At 30.6% G+C, this 21,331-nt stretch overlaps 1 protein-coding gene and 2 non-coding genes across 3 annotated transcripts; 2 read left to right on the top strand and 1 right to left on the bottom strand.

Moving 5' to 3' along the window:
* Positions 1–3,734: 3,734 nt before the first annotated feature.
* LOC125817993 (dicarboxylate transporter 1, chloroplastic) lies at positions 3,735–7,134 on the bottom strand. Its single transcript, XM_049497494.1, has 3 exons — positions 6,051–7,134; positions 4,998–5,219; positions 3,735–4,377 (listed from the first exon to the last, which is right to left on the bottom strand). Exons 1-3 carry the CDS (start codon positions 7,122–7,124, stop codon positions 4,015–4,017), a joined length of 1,659 nt encoding a protein of 552 aa, XP_049353451.1. The 5' UTR covers positions 7,125–7,134; the 3' UTR covers positions 3,735–4,014.
* A 3,383-nt stretch (positions 7,135–10,517) lies between these two features.
* On the top strand, positions 10,518–10,599 carry TRNAS-GCU (transfer RNA serine (anticodon GCU)). The gene has a single exon. It is a non-coding gene; the product is annotated as a tRNA-Ser (tRNA).
* A 3,193-nt stretch (positions 10,600–13,792) lies between these two features.
* On the top strand, positions 13,793–13,874 carry TRNAS-GCU (transfer RNA serine (anticodon GCU)). Its single transcript has one exon. It is a non-coding gene; the product is annotated as a tRNA-Ser (tRNA).
* The last annotated feature ends 7,457 nt before the right edge of the window (positions 13,875–21,331 follow it).

The following is a 21,331-nucleotide window of genomic DNA, read 5'->3' as shown; positions in this document are numbered from 1 at the left end:
AAGAAAGAAATTTCAAGAATTCAAAGTTTATAATTATAGTATAAACTTACCAAACTTACAAGAATTTTATGAGAGGAGAAATAATTGTGTTAGCTTTCATTGTTCACTAAAAAAAGTACCTCTCTATTAATGGACCTAAATTATAGATGCAAATAAGACGAATACGAATTTTCTTTGCTGCAAAAGTTTCTCTGCTTTTTTTTCTCTTTTATGTATGTACTTTAGGCCAGGATAGGTTGTCTCCGTCACACTTTTTGGAATGTGATTCTTTTTAAATTTTTTACATGATATATTTAAAATTATAAATTAAAAAATATTTTTTTATAATTTTGCATATTTTTAATTATTAAACGTAAAATTTAATATTTTTTTTATTTTCTTAAACAAAGTGTCAAATTTGATTGAGAGAAGTTTCTCAAATTCTTGGAAGACCATAGTCATGAAGTTTGATTGGACACGTGTATTCTTCTTGGAAATCTTAGTTGGTCACTTTCTTTGAATAGTTGGCATGTTGTTTTTTTTTCCCAATTTATGTGTTACTATTGATTAGTAAAAAATAAATTATAATTTATAATTTAAAATAAAATTTAGATATTTTATGTAACTTTTGGTCATTTTTAATAAAATTAAAAGGAAATTTTAAAATTAAGTTTCTCTAATTATAAAAAAAAAAAAATTTGAGAACAAATTAGAAAAAAAAAAAGCTTCATATTAAGAGTTTGGGACAGAGAGTATTATTTTACTAGCTTTTTTTTTTGTAAAATACAAACCTTTCGTTACTATATTTTGAAATATGAATACACAATAGCTCACGTCCGATTTCTATCTTTAGAGCATGAAATCAAACACTCTGAATATATATATTTTCGCCGATATTTGTTGTATATAAACTAAAATATTTAGAATACTTTAGAAAAATTGAAAACCATATATAACTCATTTTTATAGCTTTGTTACTTAAGCTAGACCTTTAAATTAGAGACAAATGAGTAACAAACATTTTTATAATTAAAAATAAAGCATTCAAATAACTTTTTTAAGGAATATGCAGAAATCTTTAAAGAATGATTAAAAATAGTATTAAAAACAAACATGGGAAAATTTAATAAAGTTTTTTTTTTTTGCTTAAATTAGGTGAACAATGAGAGTGTAGTGCACCTACATGTGTGTTTGCCTTGGAAATTCATGTTCGATTTTTTTTTTTTGGGTGTGAATAAAATTTATCTCATAATTTTTTGAGTTAGGTGTGAATAAGAAATGAAAAGATTTTTTTTTTTGGGTCATGAAAAAAAATTGTTGAATATAAATAAAAAGTATTTTAATTCAAGTTTAAAGAGTTGGGAAAGATGACATGTTTTCATGATGCTTTAACTTTTGTGTCTTATTTTAAATAAAGGTAACGATATGCTAAAATGAACAAGTATTTTATTCTCTTAACTCTTACAAAATGATTATTGATTATAAATAAATAAAACGAGCTTTAAACCTTGAAGAAAAATAAAAAATGAATCATCATTTTTCAAGTTGAATCGAATAAGCCAACCTTCTAAGATAAAAATATCCTTAATGGAAAGAATATTAATGCAACAAAGATGACGACAACAACAATTTGGAGTACTGATGCTTGTGGAGCTAGTAGTCTGTATACGAATTTGATCGAATTTAATCGATTTTGTTTAAATATTATAATTAGATTAATAAATATATATAAATTTAATTTAAAACCTATTTATTATTATTATTTAAAATTATTATTATAAAATTGAGAACCAATAAAATTGAAATGATACTTTCTTATCTACTGATGCTTCACGCACTAAAACAAGAATCTATATTTTGATAAGGTGAATTGATATATAATTTAAGCCTGTTTGCTTTCATAATTGAACAATTATTGATTTGGTTCTGATGCTCCATGCACTAAAGGAATGAATCAATATACTGATTACAAAGTTTATTCGAAAATTATACGTGCTATTTTCGCATCAGAGAACAAATAAATGAGAATAAAAAGAGATTATCAATTAAATATTTGTAAAGACTATATAAAGAGATAGGATATTGTAGATATAGGGACTTGAGTATAAATATGAGTTATTACATATTATTACAAATAATTTTTTACTTTATTTGACATTTTTATTTGAAGTTGGAGTTAAAGATGAAGTTGAATTTGGTTATAGTTTTTGCAAATAATATTTGGTTGTTATGTATTTTTCCTATAAAATAACATGAAATATAATTAAATTTTCATAATCCAACTGATCATATTCAAATAAAATAAAAAATAATTCCAAAAAATAAATTAAAAAATTCTCATGATCAAGGAGGTATTAGTTTCCAAATTTGGTGTATAGTTAACAATACATTATATTATACATGTGATATGTATTCAATTCTCTTAAATCTATGAATAGTCTATTTTTACACTACTATATGAGGATGCTATCAAGCATGTGAAGAAGACATTATATATAAAAAGCTTTCCTTTTACACCACAGATATATGTCCTATAATAATTGAAAATGAAAGATTCCCAACTCTCTACTAACCAATGTGGTAGTCATCTCAATTACATCTTCCATGTTTACCCCCCTCCCCCCACCAACACACACACATAGAATGATAGAAATGCCTTTTCTTTTAATAATAGACATATAATGATCAAAAACACGTCTGAAATATATATATTAGGAGTTTTTTATCTGAATTATTAGTGGTTGCATTTTCTATTTGAATTAGCACCGGCTATTTATCAAAATATGTCTCATCTTGTATCTGATGGAGTGTGGTCTACACCCTCTTTATGGATTATTTTTTCATTTTTTAAAAAAAATATAATGGTAAAAAACACACTTGAAATATAACTGTTTTGTGAGTTTTCTACCTGAACTATCACCGATTATTTATTAAAATAAGTCTCAAAATTAATGAGTCAATAATTGTCACATGTACAGAATTTTATGGGGAAATTAAGTTGTTATGCCCACTTGATGTTTGTATTCAAACACTTGATCTAGTTTGCTTTGAGCTATGTTTTGAAAATAGTTGATGATAGTTTAGTTAGGAAACATAAACGCCTACTTGAAAAATCAAATATTAAACTCACAAAAAATAATATTTACCATTATCTCTTAATAAACAGAAGAAAATGTAGTATTTATGTATAAGTATTAATTTCATCATTTAAGACTATAGGTCTAATTCAATCATTTTAATCAAAATTTATGATTCAAAAAAAAAGAATTTCCATTTTGCCAAATAAAAGTTGCAATATTGAAGCACATAACATACCTCTTGTGGCCTATGGGGAACAACAATCCAAGATCAAGGATGTGAAATATTCTTGTCATGAATTAAGAAGGGGGAGGAGTTATTCCACTTCCATTTTTATATTTCCTTTTTCGAACTACTTTGCCATGTTTTTCAAGTTGAGGGTCAGTTAGAATCAATCTCCCTATTTCTACGAGTTAGAAGTAAAATCTATATACACTCTATCTTTTCCAAACCTCACTTGTGAAATTACACTGAATATGTTATTGTTCGTTGAATAAAGAAGGGAAAGTACATAGTAATTCCACTTTTTAGCACTCACTACCATGTTTGGCAATTCAAATCACCAACAAAGTTGTAATATGCAAGCAAATGTTATGAAAATATTTATGTTCCAATGATCAAAAACTAGGTCCAATAGCACTTTTAAGTTGCCAACCAAAGAATCAGCAAAGTGGTGAATGTAAAAAAGAATTGAAGTGAGCTATCACTCAGCTCTTACAATTTGAAGTTTCAATGTCAAAATTTTCAGAAAAAAAAACTTGAACTTCAGCTATAAATGGACCTAATTTTACATACTACCATTCTTTTAACTACACAAGTCTCCACCAAAAAATTACCAAAACTTATTTCAAGAAAAAAGAATAGTGAAATCTAATCTCAACGTCCACGTCAAGATCATATGAGGAGAGCTCGTAACAGGTATCGTTAACTACTGTAAATCAGATGCTGCCAGAAACTCTACCATAAGCCAATGGCCTTCCACCAAATTCCTCCAACGCCAAGCCAGATAATAAGGTTGACGACAGAACATACAAACCCGTATCCCCACCATTTCGAGAGGGGGACATAGTTTGCACCGTAGAATACAGGGGCTGATCCAATTCCATAGTGAGTAATGCCACCCATAAGGTTCGAGAGGAATGAGAGCACCAACGCTCCCAAGTATGGTGGAGTACCTAGTGCACTAGCAACAGATAAGAATGCTGTGAACATTGCTCCGATATGAGCAGCTCCACTTGCAAAGAAATAGTGGGAGTAGAAGTATAGAAGTACAAGAATTCCGAATGATAACTGCCATGAAAGACCTAATCCACCAACAACCTGAAAAATAGAGCGAGTAAGTCAAGCACGAGCAATAAATTAATGGAGCAACTCCTATACATTTCGTCACATGGTCACACAACTAAATGCTTATAGAGTTATAGAGATACTATACCAATGTCTGATGGTGGTACATATTGTTAATAAATAATACATAATCATCAAGTAGATAAGAATGAATCAGAAGACTAGTTATAACACGGATCATCCTTCTACGAGCATTATAAATAAGCATCAGAACATGATAATTTAGTCGCTTATGTAAACAATTACAAATACAAGACTCTGTCATCTTAACTACTGTAAATGATGCTTATAAGGTTTCAATAGATATCGTTGAGAAGTTCCTATTGATAATGTTCAGCATTTTGGTCTTCGATTCACACCTTCAAAGACATACCTAAGTAATAACTTACAGGCATTTAGGCTCAAAATCTTATATATTCGATTCTAGACTTGCAAATGACCTAAGAAAGGATCAGCAAGCGCAGGAAGCAGTTTGATATCCATAAGTGTCAACTTCCTTTCAAGCACAAATTAACTGAATACTATTCAGGTATGAACTGTAGCAGTAAAGCAAACCAAATATCATTCAGCGAAAATAAGAAATGAAAACAAACCTTGACAACGGTCTCACTAAACCAAGAGATGAGACCATATTTGTTCAGATAGCCAGCCATTGCAATCAGTGCAGCAAACCAAGTAAGGGTGTCCCAAGCAACAGCCTCACCCAAGCATTCCTTCCATGTGACTACCCCAGTCACAAGGAGTACAGATAGACCAAGAATTGCTGCAGTAACAGCATCAACCTTTAATGCACCGCCAAAAACCCAAAGTCCGACCTGGAAGAAAGCATTCAGAGTGAAACATCAGTAGATGGTATCATATAAATTCAAGCTACATTGATCAATTCTGAACAAAAGGCATAGGCAAGATCAAATGCAGAATGCATTTTAATATGCTCCAACAAATACCAGGCTAGAGTTCGAGCTATTTTATTTGCAATATATATATATATTCACCCAAAACTTAGTGGCACATCATTCTCTGTCTCTCTGTTTATAAGTCTGTGATGAATGAACTGACATCTAGTGAACAAGAGAGAAGTGGTTGGCCATCAACGATTTCAGAAAGGGACAAACTAATAATGCAGCATCCAGAAAGGGACCAGCTAATAATGCAAATTAACAAGGCCAGCGTTGATGCAGCTTCACTGGCTCTAGACTACATTTGCGCGTCTTCACAAAGTATAATAGGATCATTAGCTAGGCCAACAAAGCAACAACACTATAATTAAGAAAGGTAAACTTATACTCATTAACAAACTCACTCTATAGACCTGTACACGTCTGCATCATAGCAATAATCCTCTTCTACCAAGCATTAATGTGTACTAATCCCATATATCTAAAATCTTAATTCACATCCTAATCTTAGGCTCTCTACATCACACCCTTTGGGATGCGTCCCTTCCCCCTCCCAGGTCAGTGCATGAACGCAAGATGCTTTTTGCAACGAGTTGCCCTTTTTACATCCTAATCTTATCTACTACTTATGGATGTTCCTTAGTTCAGATATTTTCAGAAATCTACATGAATAAATACATTTCTACTATCAATCAACAAGTTTAAACAAATGTGACGAGTAAGCAAAATTAATCATTTTTTTCGTACCGTAAGAAGCAGAGTTCCAGCCATAATAATCTCATTCTTAGACATTGGCCCCATCTTCTCCAACCTCTCCTTAGCCAACCTAGGAGCATCAGGGCTACTCTTCACTGTAGGTGGATAAATGATGTACAACAACAATGGAACCACAATTAAAGACACCAAACCAGGAACTATAGCTGCCTTAGCCCAATCCATCCACCCAATTGTCTGATTTATAGTACTTAGAGTCAAATTTGCACTCAAAGGATTAGCAGCCATAGCTGTCAAGAACATAGAGGATGAAATAACAGATGTCTGAAAACAAGTAAGCATCAACCAAGATCCCAACTTATGTTCAGTTCCATCACCTGCATTACTTCCACAAGCCACACAAAGTGACTTAACTAATGGCAGAAAAATCCCACCAGCCCTTGCAGAAACAGAAGGAATAGCAGGAGCCAAAAGGGCTTCACTGAAAACCAAACTATAACCCAACCCCAATGAAGAACTACCAAACAATTTCACAAACTGATAAGCAATCCTATTACCTAATCCAGTTTTAATAAACCCTCTTGCAAAGAAAAAAGCAAGAGCAATTAACCATGGAATTGGATCACCAAAAGCTGAAAATGCAGCAGCAAAAGTAAGAGTTTTAGTCAACACACAAGCACCAAGACCCATAAGAGCTACAGCTCCAAGAGGTAATGGTTGAGTAATAATCCCAACAATTGTAGCAAGAAAGATAGCCAATAACTGCCATGCATTTTTTGTAACACCAGCAGGTGCAGGGATAAACCAGAGAATAACCCCAGTTGCTATTGAAGCAATCAAAGGCTTCATTGCTGCACCTTGCCATGGAGGCTGCTGCTGTGGAACTATTGCAGGAGAAGAAGCAGAAGCTGAAGTCTTTACAATAACCCTTCTTGATTTCTCAAGATTCAATCTTTTTCCTCCAAGATTCAAACTTTTTCCAAGATTTGTGGTTTTTAGTGATGTTTGAGTGAAATGAAGAGATTGGGTGATGGAAATACGTGGTTTTTGAGATGGGGTTGGCCGGAGACGAAGGTTGACGGCTGAGGTTAGGGCCAAAGACGCCATCTTTTTGATCTGTGAAACACACACAAAAGGAGCAAATCTGACAGAAATAGGAGAGTTGAAGTAAATCTGTGTGGTGAATCTCAACCGTGATTTAGAAATTGGACGGCTACGATGGGATTTGGAATATACGGCAAAAGAGAGGGCCAGCTTGATTTGGTCTGTTGTGTCGCATAGTGAACTCCGTCTCTGCTTCTTTGCATACTCCGTCACTGTTCTTCATGCTAAAATACGCAGTTTCGACAATGAGCTAACGTGCACGTTTCCACGTGGCGACATATGAACGGTCAAGTGCTGTAAAGATGGATCTACGTGGCATATTTTCATTTGATGGAAACATAAAGTCAAGGGGTTTTGAGAGTGTGTATGATGGAAATGACTAAAGAGTACTCAACATTGTAGTCCAGTCGGATTTGAGTTTCTTTCGATATATGAAATTGTTTTTGTTGGAAATATCTTAACTTTAATTTTGGGACTCTTAATTCAGATTTCAAAATGGAGGGGGATTATAAAGTAAAAAAAATATTTTTTTATTAATAAGGTGAAAATTTAGATAATTGATCAATTGACATATTAAGATTTTTCGTCTATTATTAACTTAGATAACAATTACTTGAATAAATTTTAAATGGAAGTGTACAATTCAAATTTTAGAACAATAAAAAATAGTGAATTGTTCTTATTTGTTAAGTTATAGATAAATTAGTTATTGTTTTAATTTATTTGATCTATTTTTTAAGGGGAAAATTGTATGAAATAGCAAATTATTAATTCAAATTAAATGTTATAGTCATAGTTTATTTTAATTGTAATTCGCAGCAAACATCCCTATTTTTTGCCATCTAATTCGATATACAATTAGTCATTTTATACATTTCGGTATAAAATATATAAAATGTGTTTGTGTTTGTATAAAACGAGAGAAAAGTGTATATACAAATACAAATACATATATTTTCGTCCTATACATTTATAATTATACAATTACAGATCTTATTATACAAATTACAATGTATAAATGAGTTTTTACAAAACTGAACAATTTGTATAAAACTGAATGTTTGTAGCGAATTATACAAATCAAAAGCTCCATAGCAAACATAAAATTTGCTATGAAACACAATTATGTAAACTATAACTATAACATACAAATATGATTTTTATATTTGTTATATGTGAAAGTTGCTCTTTTGAATATTTCATAAATAGCAAAGATAATAAACATAAGAAGTCTCCGTAGCTATAGTTTTCCTAATTACGCCCATAACTATAGTTTCATTTACTATGGAGACTTTCCTTTGTATATTTTATTTATTTTTATATAAAAAAATTATACAAAATTTGTTTTTAAAATAAAAGATTTAATGAGCGGTAATTTCGATTGCGGAAAAGGAATATAATCCCATAATTCACGCAAATTATATTTGAATAAAATTTGTTGCTTAGAATGACTTCTTCAGCAAGAAGAACACCATACTAACCGAGTTCAAGAAATCTAACATAAGAGTATTGTGTTTATTTTTTTTGGTTTTAAATTTAAAACTTATGTTATATTTTCAATTTTAATTTATGTTAGTAGTATTGATTTGAGACTTCACAATGCAATTCATTTAGTTTTTTAATTAAATTTGATAAATTATCTTTTTATTAAATATTTTATAATATATGACATTTTATTTACAATAACAATCCTTTTTTTGTCCAACATGCCTTTCATAATGACTTTCCATACCAACTTAAGTATATTTCAATAGGAAAATGCTTTTAAAAAAAAAGACAAAATATTTAAGCCTAGTGGATTGAGGGAGGTGGAAGATAGTATACTACTCTCTCTATCCAACCACACTTGTTTATAATTGATTTTGCATATTTAAAAAAATTATAAATAAAAAGTAATGTTACTATATCATTCTTTAAATATAATGTCTTAAAATATATAATAGAAAAATAACTATAATTAATAATAAGGATACATTAAAATTAAATATAAAATTATTTACTAATTTTATAAAATAGATAAATATTATTTGATATATCTCAAAAATTAGTATAGACGACAATTATTATTAGACTGAGAGAGTAATAAGTAGACCTAGACCCCTAGTGAATAAGGTCATAACTTACAAAAAAAAATTGTGAGGTTCAGGTGAATTTGGCTCAATAAATTCTCTGACCTTTGGATCAGAAAAAGAGACACTTACTTTCTTCTTTTGATTCATTCACTCACAACCTCACACTCCTTTTCCTACTTGTCTTTTTCCAAACATGCCCATCACTTCCCATTTATGTGGTTGTCAATATATTTGCCCTTTTGCAAAACCTTGATTAATTTATATTGAATAATTCTAAGTTGATGTGCACATTAGTCACTATGCTTTGAGGTGTTATGAATTAGCAATAAGTTAATATATCATAATAATAATAATATATTTAATCTAATCTTATAGAGTATAGAGTGAGTTTTAAAATGTTATCTATGTGAGGTGGAGAAATTGTTTTCGATAGATTCATGACTTAAAATAAAAATAATTTGGAAAAGACGTAATGTATATAATTAAATAAGATATGATATTTTAAATATTTTCTTTCCTTTTCTTTTTTTCAATTTGTTTGACTTATTGATTTGATACAAAGTTTGAATTTTGTGATCTTAATTTTTTTTAAAAATTAAATACATCAAAATATTCTTTAAATTTGTGATTTTAAACATGTCATCAAAATTGGTATTATTGAATGAATAGAATGGGCTGGGTCGGTTGTGGGCTGAGATTTGGAGAAAAGAATTGGGCCTGCTGGGTTAGTCTTTCGTGAGAAAGGCCCAAAACAAAGGTCTTAAGGATGAGGTAATAAAGTGGCTAATATTGCAATTGAACAATAGTCAAACGAGTTTCAATTGTAGCCAATTGGTATTAAGAAAATAGCCAATTGAAAATATTACGAATTTTATAAAAACTAATTCTTTTAAATTGTTTGAAATTGAAGAAGCTTGATGATTAATTCATATTGTGGAGGATCAAAATTAGGTGTCAATAATCACGCACTACAGGGCCCATTTGAGAGTGGCGCTCCCAACATGATTTTCTCCATACCCAGAATTCAAACCCGAGACCTCTAGTTAAAGGTGAAACACTCTCACCAATGCACCACAACCCATGTTGGTGCACAATATATACTTTACTACAAAGGAAACTTATACAATAGTTGATATGCTTGTGTGTAATCCAAAAATATATGATGATTTGTCTATTATAATAGCATTGATGAATGAAGTACTTTATTCATTTCGATTTATATTAAACATTGGTATTGTTTTTGTATATCTTCATATGGAAAAAAAGTCAACACTTATAATTCCTTTTTATGATATTATTAATAATTGTGATAGAAGTGTACAGCGTCGCTTTGGCCGAGTGGTTAAGGCGCTTGCCTGCTAAGTAAGTGGGGTTTCCCCGCGTGAGTTCGAATCTCACAGGCGACGTTGCAATTTTTTGGTCTACCTTCCTGTCATTTGTACTGGATTAATTAATCAAATAAAACCGTATATTTGCATCAATCAAAAGCCCGTTTAGCCATGCATTACAAAACTATTTGTTCCGAGAAGACGAGCCAACATTGTTACTTTGAGTCATTTGTTGGTCAATATCTTCCGCAACTATATTTTTATGCTCATAGACAATAAATATTTCATCACTTTAACAAGTGGTTGGTGTGAGATAAAATGATTATATGTTGGTGAGAATAATAATTTTTTTGTCGGTGAGAATAATAATTTTTTTGTCGGTGAGAATAATAATTTTTAAAAAGTAATGATGTGATTAAAAATTTTATTTACTTATGAAATAAATGGTTAGTAGATATAAATGTGGGGTTGTTTTAACAAAATATAAACTGGTGGATCAATTTTTGTATTAAAATATCTCAAATCATGATATGGAATTGTAATTCCATATCATGGTTTTTGGAGAATATGAAATCACATCTCATGATATGGAATCATGAGATGGAATCAGCGTAAAACCGCATGGTCAAACGCTGATTCCATCTCACGATACCATACCGTGATATGGTATCGCATGGCCAAACGCCTACTAAGAATGGTTTAGCATTGATTTGCTAACTTAATCAATCCAAAAACAAAATTCAAGGAAATATCAATTCAGACTCTTTAAATATGACTTTAAAAGACAGGTTTAATTTGTAGATGACAAAAACAATACCAAAGAGCACAAATAATTTATAGACAACTATCAATTTATGAACTCAGGAAGGTCAATATCACCACAAAATCTAAGCAAATGGACAATGATTTGGCTAACACCACAAGAATATATATCAGGCCGGAGGAAATTAAGCATTTGAGCTTACAACTTTCGAAACTAAATCAACACATTATTAACAAGATCAGGGAAGCAAAATTGAGTCCAAATGAATTTACCAAACAGCAGATAGTATGATAATAGATTAAATTATCCTAAATTAAAATACTAAAAAATTGCAGACAAAAGTATGATTCTTGCAAACAAATTAAAAGCACCAAGTAAAATATCTATGATACTCGGACTCTTCAAGAATATAGTAGAGAGTGTGTGTCAAATCCTCCAAAAGTAGTGTATTTTGAAGGGCCTGATACGAGTTCAACAACAATTTTGGAAAGTCACAACAACATATATAGTTCCCCATCTGATGAAATGGAAAGTAAAGGTCCAACATTCTCACCTAAAAGCACAAGAAATAGCTACAAAATGTGCTAAAAAAGTCACAAACAAAATTGAGGACAATAACTAAGGAACCCAAGAATTATAAACCACATGATCGTACCATAATATCTACCACCAATGGAAACAATTCAATCATAAAACACCAAATAAAAAATTGCTGAGATCAAATGAAAAAGTTCATACCTATCATCGTCAACCTTTTGCACCTATTTATTGGGTATTTGTACTTCTCCTCTTCACATGTATGAACCTTCTTAGTGTCACTTCTCCTATCTCGTCCATCATTGAGGTCACTCCAATCTTGCTCCGTATATTCTGGTTTTTAATCCTGTCTCTTAGTGTGCTCACACATCTACCTAAGCATTCCCATTTTTGTTGTAGTTTCTGGACGTATATGTTCTTGATTGATCAAACTCTATCACGTATAATGTAGTTAATCTAACAATCATTATACACAACCTAACTATACTTATGATAGTATATTCTTATCACATAAGACACCGGGTGCGAGACTTCATTTATCTCGCTCTAATATGTTGTGTGACATCGTCCTCGATTTCCCATTTTCTTGAATTATTGATCCAAGATACTTGAAGCTTCCTCTCCTAAGAATGAGTTGTGTGTCAATTCTCACTCCCACATCCGTCTTAGGTGATGTGTCACTAAACTTGCACTCGATTAAGGAGTCTTCATATACTTTGATTTTTGTCCTACTAAGACTCTAGGGCATGTTTACAAACTTCTAGCTATCACTAATTTTATTGCATGTCTCGTTAATTAGTACTATGTCATAAAAAAATAACCCACATCATAGTACATCCCCTTAAATATGTCGTGTCAATTCATACATTACCAAGGTAAATAAAAATATGATAAGAGCGATTTCTGCAACCCTACACGACTGTGAAGTATTCTGAGTTTCCTTCCACTATTCTCACTCAGATTTTAACTCCATTATACATGTTCTTAAACATTCGAATATATACCACATATATAACTCTAGATTCTGAACATCTTTCATAAAACCTCCTTTGGTTTTATTCAAACTAAAAGAATTCTCAAACTACCAAAAAAAACTAAAAAGTCAAAGGGTTTTTATTCTAATTGTTTTGCCTCATTTCATAATCCATTTTCCTTGTCGTGTACTAATAACAAATACTTTGTGGCCTTTTTTTTTTATTGCATAGCGCAATTCTACAAAAGCAAGAACATCAACCTTTGCTCTTCTTTATTTGATACTTCATTTTCTTCAAGTTTTCCTTGTGCTATCTAAATATTTCCAAGTCGAGGAAACATAAAGATAAAAAGCCTAGGCTAAATAAACAAAATAATGAAAACTCTAAATACAAATCTAAATAATTAATTATCAACTTCAAATTTCTATTTGAACAACTTCTTACTATTATTGATATGTTTGAATTATCTCTAAACAAAAGTAGTTTCATCAATTTCGACATTGCTTATTCATAGGGTTTTATAAGTTCAAGACAAGTCGCTGTGTTTAAATTGATAGATATATGCTTCCCTTAGGTAGCAACACTAATGCATCTAGATTCAAGTTTGAGTGGCAATATACGATCCGATAAAAAGATCAATAAATCTTATAATGAGTTAATTTTCATTTTTCTAAAAAAAATTTATAATGAAAAAGGACTCTTATAATTTTCTTTATGATATTAGAATTTCTTTTGGTATCAGTTTAATGTATATATTCAAGAGAAGCTATTTTTTTTTAAAAACAACTAATCTATTTGTATTTGTGGTTTGTTTTCTAATGTTAAGTTTCCAGTATTTTTTTTGTATTATATTCCTTTTTGTTTTATGAACTACTAGTATACGTACCCGCACGTTGCCCAACTAATATTTAATATAATTATTATTTTAAATTATCTTAGATTGTCATATCTCGTTCTAACATGTTAAATTCTTTTAATTGTGATACAAGTGCATAGCGTCGCTTTGGCCGAGTGGTTAAGGCGCTTGCCTGCTAAGTAAGTGGGGTTTCCCTGCGTGAGTTCGAATCTCACAGGCGACGGTACAATTTTTTTGGTCTACCTTTGTTTAACTTTCTAGTTTTTAATCTTGTCTCTCCTAGTGTGCTTATACATCTATTTAAGCATTCTTATACGTATAAGTTCTTGATTGATCAAACTCTACCCTGGATAATGTAGTTAGTCTAACAATCATTATACACAACCTATATTTACTTTTGGTGGTATATGCTTATCACATAAGACACTAGGTGCGGGCCTTCATTTCATTTATCTCGCTCTAAAAAGTTGTGTGACATTGTCCTCGATCTCCCATTTTCTTGAAGTATTGATCCAAGATACTTGAAGCTTCCTCTCCTAAGAATGAGTTGTGTGTCAATTCTCACTCCCACATCCGCCTTAGGTGATGCATCACTAAACTTGCACTCTATTAAGGAGTCCTCATCTACTTTGTTTTTCTCCTTCTAAGACTCTTGAGCATGTCCCCAAACTTCTAGCTATCATAAGTTTTATTGCATGTTTCTTCAATTAATACTATGTTATAAAAAAAAATAACATACATCATAGTACACCCCCTTAAATATGCCGTGCTAATTCATACATTACCAAGATAAACGTGATAAGTGCCGATTCTTGCAACCCCGTCTCGACTGCAAAGTATTCTAAGTTTCCTTTCACTATTCTCACTCAGGTTTTGGCTCCATTATATATGTTCTTAGTCATTCTAATGTATACCACATATATAACTCTAAATTCTGAACATCTTTCATAAAACCTCCTTTAATTTTATTCAAACTAAAAAATTCTCAAACTAAAAAGTCAAAGGGGTTTTTATTCTAGTTATTTAATCTCATTTTATAATCCTTTATCTTTGTCGTGTACTAATGACAAATACTTTGTGTCCTTTTTTTAATTGCATAGTGCAATTCTACAAAATCTAGAACATTATCCTCCAACCTTTGCTTTTCTTCTTTATTTGATACTTCATTTTCTTCGACTTCAAACTTCTATTTGAACAACTTTTTACTATTATTGATCTGTTTGAATTATTTCTAAATAAAAATAGTTTCATCATTCTCGACATTGCTTATTCATAGGGTATTATAAGGCCCAAGACATGTCACTCTGTTTAATTAAATTGATAGATATGCTTCCCTTAAGTAGCAACACTAACGCATCTCGATTCAAATTTAAGTGGCAATATACAATCTGATAAAAAAGATAAATAGATCTTATAATGAATTTATTTTTTATTTTGGAATTATATAATTAAGGACTTATAATTTTGTTTATGAGATTAGAATTTCTTTTGATATCACTTTCATGTATATATTCAGGAGCCGCTATATATTCCCAAAAAAAAAAAACTAATTTATTTATATTTGTGGTTTGTTTTCTAATGTTAAGTTTTCAGTTTTTTTTTTTTTTTTATATATTTTATATTATCGTCCTTTTTGTTTTATGAACTATTAGGAACTAGAGTATCATTTATATAACTCTAATTAAGTATGTTCCTTCATAGTCATGTTAATTTATCTATACGTTCACTTTTTCAATAAGATTTTTTTTTCCTTTTGTAATGTTGTGCAAAAGTTAGCACAAACTTGGGCTTGTCAGCAGGTTCAACAGTATTGTGCATCTTGATTCTTAACAATAAATTAAAGGGAAAATTAAGTGGATAAGCAAACATATACTAGTTAATTAATTAACATAACTATAGTTTTCATTACTTGTTATTCGCAACTTAATTTTCGCTATAATTATGTGCGTCTGTCTCTTCTCTTATACATATACATTATACAAATACATACATATATACATATACAATTATATGACAGATATACAAATACAATTTGTCTCTCTCCACTCTGTCCTCTCTGCCCTCTCTCGCTCACCTCTCTCCTCCCTATCCCAATCTCGATCGCTTCTCTCCTTCCTCTACCAATCTCGCTCGCCTCTCTCCACTCTCTCCCCTCTCTCACTCGCCTCTCTCCACTCTCTCCCCTCCCTCACTCTCCTCTCTCCTCATCTTGCTTGCCTCTCTCCTCCCTCTAACATGTAGCCACGAATCGTAATTAGCAAATTATAGCTATAGAGCCTAATTAAGTTTATTTTTGTGGCTATTTGCGAAATTTCCTCTAAATTAAAATTATAAAGTTTCCCACTTTTTCAGTGAGGATTTGTTTCTCATCATGCATTTTCCTAGTGAATTGGTTCAGTGAAAAATGAGTATAAAAATCATGTTCTCTAACACATAAATGTCCCACTGATTCACGGTGAAAAAAATCATTGTTCCTAATAATGTATGGTATACATCAGTTGTGGATAACTAAGGCAAGATATTTATTAGGACCTTTTCAGATCAATTAAGAGACTTTTTTTTAAAAAGAATCAAATGGACTTAATGAGCTAAATCTAAATAGATTCAGACCTTAAAACCAAACAGACTTAAGGGACTGAATCTGAATGATTAAGATTCAGATCTTCATTAAGTGCAAACAAATGAGACCTTAGATTCAATTCTCCAACTTTATTTTTTAATTAATTTTCTTCAATAGTTATTGTGCATTTTAATTCTTCATTACAATAAACTCAAAATAAAATAAAATCTTTTATGCAGTACCATTACTCGAGACTTAAACAAAGAATCTGTTTGGACTATTACTAAACCTTCTTAATTGCAAGTTGGGAAATTGTTGTAAGTTGCAAAAAAATCAATGAAAGTGAAAGCTACATGACAAATGCCATGTGCTATCGCGCAAAATAAATAAATATTTACACTATCAAATCACCTAAAAATTTAATAATATTAATAATAAGATATTAATTTAAAAATTAATCAGTGAAAATGGAAGCAAAAGCTTCTCAAGAGACGTACCATGCATGCATATGACTTCTCAATTTAATTCTTTGTTTGGTGGGTAAAACGAATCCTTCAAGAATTATTATTTTTTTCCGATCATTAAAGTAGTCCATCAAATCCTCTAACTTAAAATAATTAAAATAAAGATATGATTCTCTCGTCTTTTATTTCGACTTCTTATTTGAAATACACGTACACTTTAGGTGATTAAGACTTCTTAAGGAAACTATGCATATTTGTGGCCTCGAAATTTCATTACCAACTCAATTATTATAATGAATAAAGTTTGTTGAGAAAAAGATAAAAGTTTATTAGTATCAAATATAGTAATTTTGTAACTTAGACTGATACAAATAAATAAATTACCCTTCGGGGTGGCCCAGTAGTTTGGACTTGGGACTTCCATGTTCGAGGTCTCAAGTTCGAAACTCCTTGCCAGCGAAAGCAAGGAATTTGCCTTCTGGGTCGAGCTCGTCGCACCGAGCTTACCTAGTGCGGGTTACCTCTCTTATGTGGTTTGCAAGCTATTGCATAGGAGCGAGGATTTTACCTTGTGCGCACCCAAAGGATAGCGACTGCGAGTTTTCCTTGTCATAAAAAATAAATAAAAATTCAATATATATTTTTTCCCTTTTTTTTTGGGGAGTGACAAAGAAATGGGGAGAAGATGGTGATTAATTACTTTACATTTTTTATTATCAGAGACAATTCAAAATTTAAAATATATGAGTTCTATTATAATTCCAAGACAATATTATATATTATATTATATGTGAAAACCTTTAAAATTAAAAGTGTTAAATAAATTTAAAATCACGAAAACTCTCGTAGCTTGAGGCATGTCAAATTATATACCATCCTTAAGAATATTTTATCCAAGATAGACGTATTCCTTAAAATTCAACAAACTATTCTAGTGTAAGAAGAATAAATCTCAACTCTATAGTAAAAAAATATGTCAAATTAATTAATTGTCATAGGTTACTAAGGTTATGACTAATTAATTGTCATAAGGTACAAAAATTTAAATGACTAGTTGAATTTTTTTTGTATGTTTAATTGCAATTTATTTTGATTGGATCATATTGATTTTCAAGAAAATATGAGCTGGAATATAATTTTGGAAGTGTCTAGAGTTGATTTGAGACGATTTTTAGATTGAAGATTTCATCCATATATTCCCCATGTATACATCATCATGTATATTAGTGTATATTATCCTATATACGTTTGTCTCCTATATATATATTCAAAAAAACACTTATGTGATATGGGTACACCACTGAAAAGGTAGAAAAAATAATGTATTAAGCGTGAATATATTGATCTGTATTTTTAAAAATAATTAGCTCAACATTCAACTAAGTGCACTATTAAACCCTTTTGAAGTATGATTATCAACCTATAATACTAGTTCAATTCTAAACAATATATACACAATATACATAGTTTTGTAGAAGACCATAGAACCATAATTTGGGCTTAAATCCGTCCCAATATACAACGTAATATACACATATTGGAGTGACACATTTTAGGTTTGAATTTTGACTCCAATCTAATAAAAATCTCTTCCAATATTGCTTAATTTTTTTTAATATAGCTTCGTCTAGGTTTTTCAAAATGATCATTATAGTTTTAGATTCGAATTTAGTTGTGATTTCAAAATTGAAGTTTTGGTGAGACTTTGCATTGATGAATTGAGAGATTTTGTTGTTGTATTATTACGAAATTCAATTGTTTGAGAGACATTACTAAAAAAATATTAGTTTTTCACTAAAATTTTCACTTGAAACATGTTTAGTGGTTATTTCTATAAATATTTTGATTGTAATATTGGTGAAACAAAGAAAAAAAAGATACTAATTTTATCATACAGTAAAATTAGAAAGTTTTCCACTATTTCAGTGAGAATTTGTTTCTAATATTCATGTATTTTCGAAGTGAGTTGATTCGACGAAAAATGAGTGACAAATAATGTTCTTTAACTTAACACACATATCCCACTTATTCACGATAAGAAAAATCTTCGTTACTAATAGTGTTTGATGTACACCAATTGTGAATAACTACGGGAAGGTATTTATTGGGACTCTATACAAGAGGTGTATAATTACACCATGCTTGTAAACGTATAACTCAACAATTATCCAAGTTTTTTTTTTTTTAAAAAAAAAAAGGAAAATCAATTTTCTTTCATAGTTATTGTGCATTTTTAATTCTTAACTGTAAAATAATGCAATGGCAAACTGTTAAACTAAAAATTGCACATATGAAAAAGGTGGATGAAATAGAGGATCGCTTCTTAAGTCTTGTGTGCTAAAAAAAATATTACTAGAGCTTAAAGGTAAGTAAGTTCTAACAAAGTGGGATTACACCAACTTTGTTGTATCTATGGGCTGGAGTACCATTGGTCAATCAAGAAAGCCCTGTTTAAAAGATGCATGTCGCAGAAATGAAGATGATGAGATGGATGCATGTGTGGGCGTACTAGTAGAGATAGAATTAGGAATAAGGATATCGGAAATAAGTTGGGGATGACTTTTGTGGTAGACAAGATGTGGAAAGTGAGACTAAGATGATTTAGACATGTGAAGAGGAGATGCATGCACCAATAACGAGGTATGAGAGATTGGACTAGTAGGTGTGAGGAGATGTAGAGGTGTGCTAATAATTGTATTGGGAAAATGTGATTCGACAGGACATGACACAACTCCAGCTTAATTATCAAGGACATAACCTTAGATAGGAGGGTATGGGGTAGCTTACTTTTTGACAAATTTAAGCTTGGTGGGAGCACATGAGCACTGTCCATTGTAGTATTAGTGATCTTATACATATATTTTCTTTTCAGTTATCACCTTATCTTGTTGTTCTAATTACTATTTCTTTTCTCTGTATGCTCTATAATGCCTTCTTTATTAATTGACATGTTTTTTTCACTGTCGTATTAATTTCTTTTGAATATATATTTTGATTTGCTGCACTTAAATCGAGAGTCTTTCGAAAACAACCTCTCTCATTCCATGGAGATATAAGATATGCATAGACTATTATTAGTTTATGTTGTTATTATGCAATAGTTATTGTGCATCCTTAATTCTTAACAATTAGCTAAAAGTCAAATATAATCTTTTATATATATATGCAGTACCATTTGATGGGATAGTTATTGTCATCTTTATAAATTCTTAAATTTAAAATAATGCAATGTCAACCTATTAAACTAAAAATTGCATATAGAAAACAAGAACTATCATCTAATTATATAAATGAACAAACAAGGGATAAGAGTTTGAAAAATACTCTAATTTTGATCGGATTTGTTGTTGCGATGCTAAACTTTCATGAGGACCTATTACCTCCCTAGACTATTTAATACCATATTTTAAACATATATATTTGTCCACGTGGACATAAAAATTAATGTAAAATTATAAATAATAATGTGTCCACGTGGGCACATATATACCTTTAAAATACACTATTAAATAGTTCAGGGGGTAAAAAATATGATATTAAATAGTCTAGGGAGGTAATAAGTTCTCATGAAAGTTTAGTATCGCAACAGCAAATCCGACCAAAGTTAGTGTATTTTTCAGACCCTTATCCCAACAAACAAACATATATATATATATATAGTGAATATGTGTTTCTTGTATAGTTAGCATTTGGTTTTGATTTTCATGTGTTTTACCGGCGGGAGAGGCACGGATGGTAATTATTCAATACCTTTAAGTAAGTAGAGTAAAAAGAGATCATCCACTCAGTCCTACTATTTCATCAGTAAATCTCAATCTAAATTCTTCAATCTGTTAGAGAAGCTCTCACCTCTGCTTATGACGAACATATCTACAAGGCTGAAAATTGCAAAGTTGCAGTAGTTGGACCATTGGATGGGTGAATTTTTCTAGTTACTGTTAAGTTTTCATGATTTAGTTAATTCTTTATACCTTTTATTCCATGAAATACTTTATTAATTTAATTATGAATGTATTGGTTTAATTACTACAAAATTAGCTTGAAGAGTAGTTGTAGCTTAGTTTTATATAAACTACAATGCAAATTGAATATTAAAATTTCATCAAAAGTGTTGCGGAGGTTATAACCCCACAAAATGAAGTACAAAAAATTAATTGTTGAGGTTATAAACCCCGCTATTTGTCTGTTGCGGGGGTTGCTTACAAACTCCCACAACTTAATAGCCACAGACCTAACAGTGGGAGTTCTTGGAACCCCTTCTGGGGGTTCTAAACCTTGCTCTTTGTAATTTTAACTCCCGATAATTGACTCTTTTTTTTTAGTGATTATATATTATATTATATGTGAAAAGCTTTCAAATTAAAAGTGTTAAAAATATTCAAAATTACGAAAACTCTCGTAGCTTGAGGCATGTCAAGTTATATATTGTCCTTAAGAATATTTCATCCAAAAAATAGGTGTATCCCTTACGCTTCAACAAATCCTTCTAGTGTAAGAAGAATAATCTCAACTTTATAGTAAAATAATAATGACAAATTAATTAATTGTCATAGGTTACAAAGGTTAATGACTAATAACGAAGTTTAGTGGCTATGAAGAGGGTATAAAGAATTGAAAACTTCCAACATTAAAATGTAATTAATAAAGTAGCCATTG

This window comes from Solanum verrucosum, unplaced genomic scaffold, assembly GCF_900185275.1.
Source record: "Solanum verrucosum unplaced genomic scaffold, falcon-dt-bn FXZP01000253.1, whole genome shotgun sequence".
Classification (NCBI taxonomy): domain Eukaryota; kingdom Viridiplantae; phylum Streptophyta; class Magnoliopsida; order Solanales; family Solanaceae; genus Solanum; species Solanum verrucosum.
The sequence above is the reverse complement of the archived record's forward strand: the minus strand, read 5'-3'. Positions and strand labels throughout refer to the sequence as shown.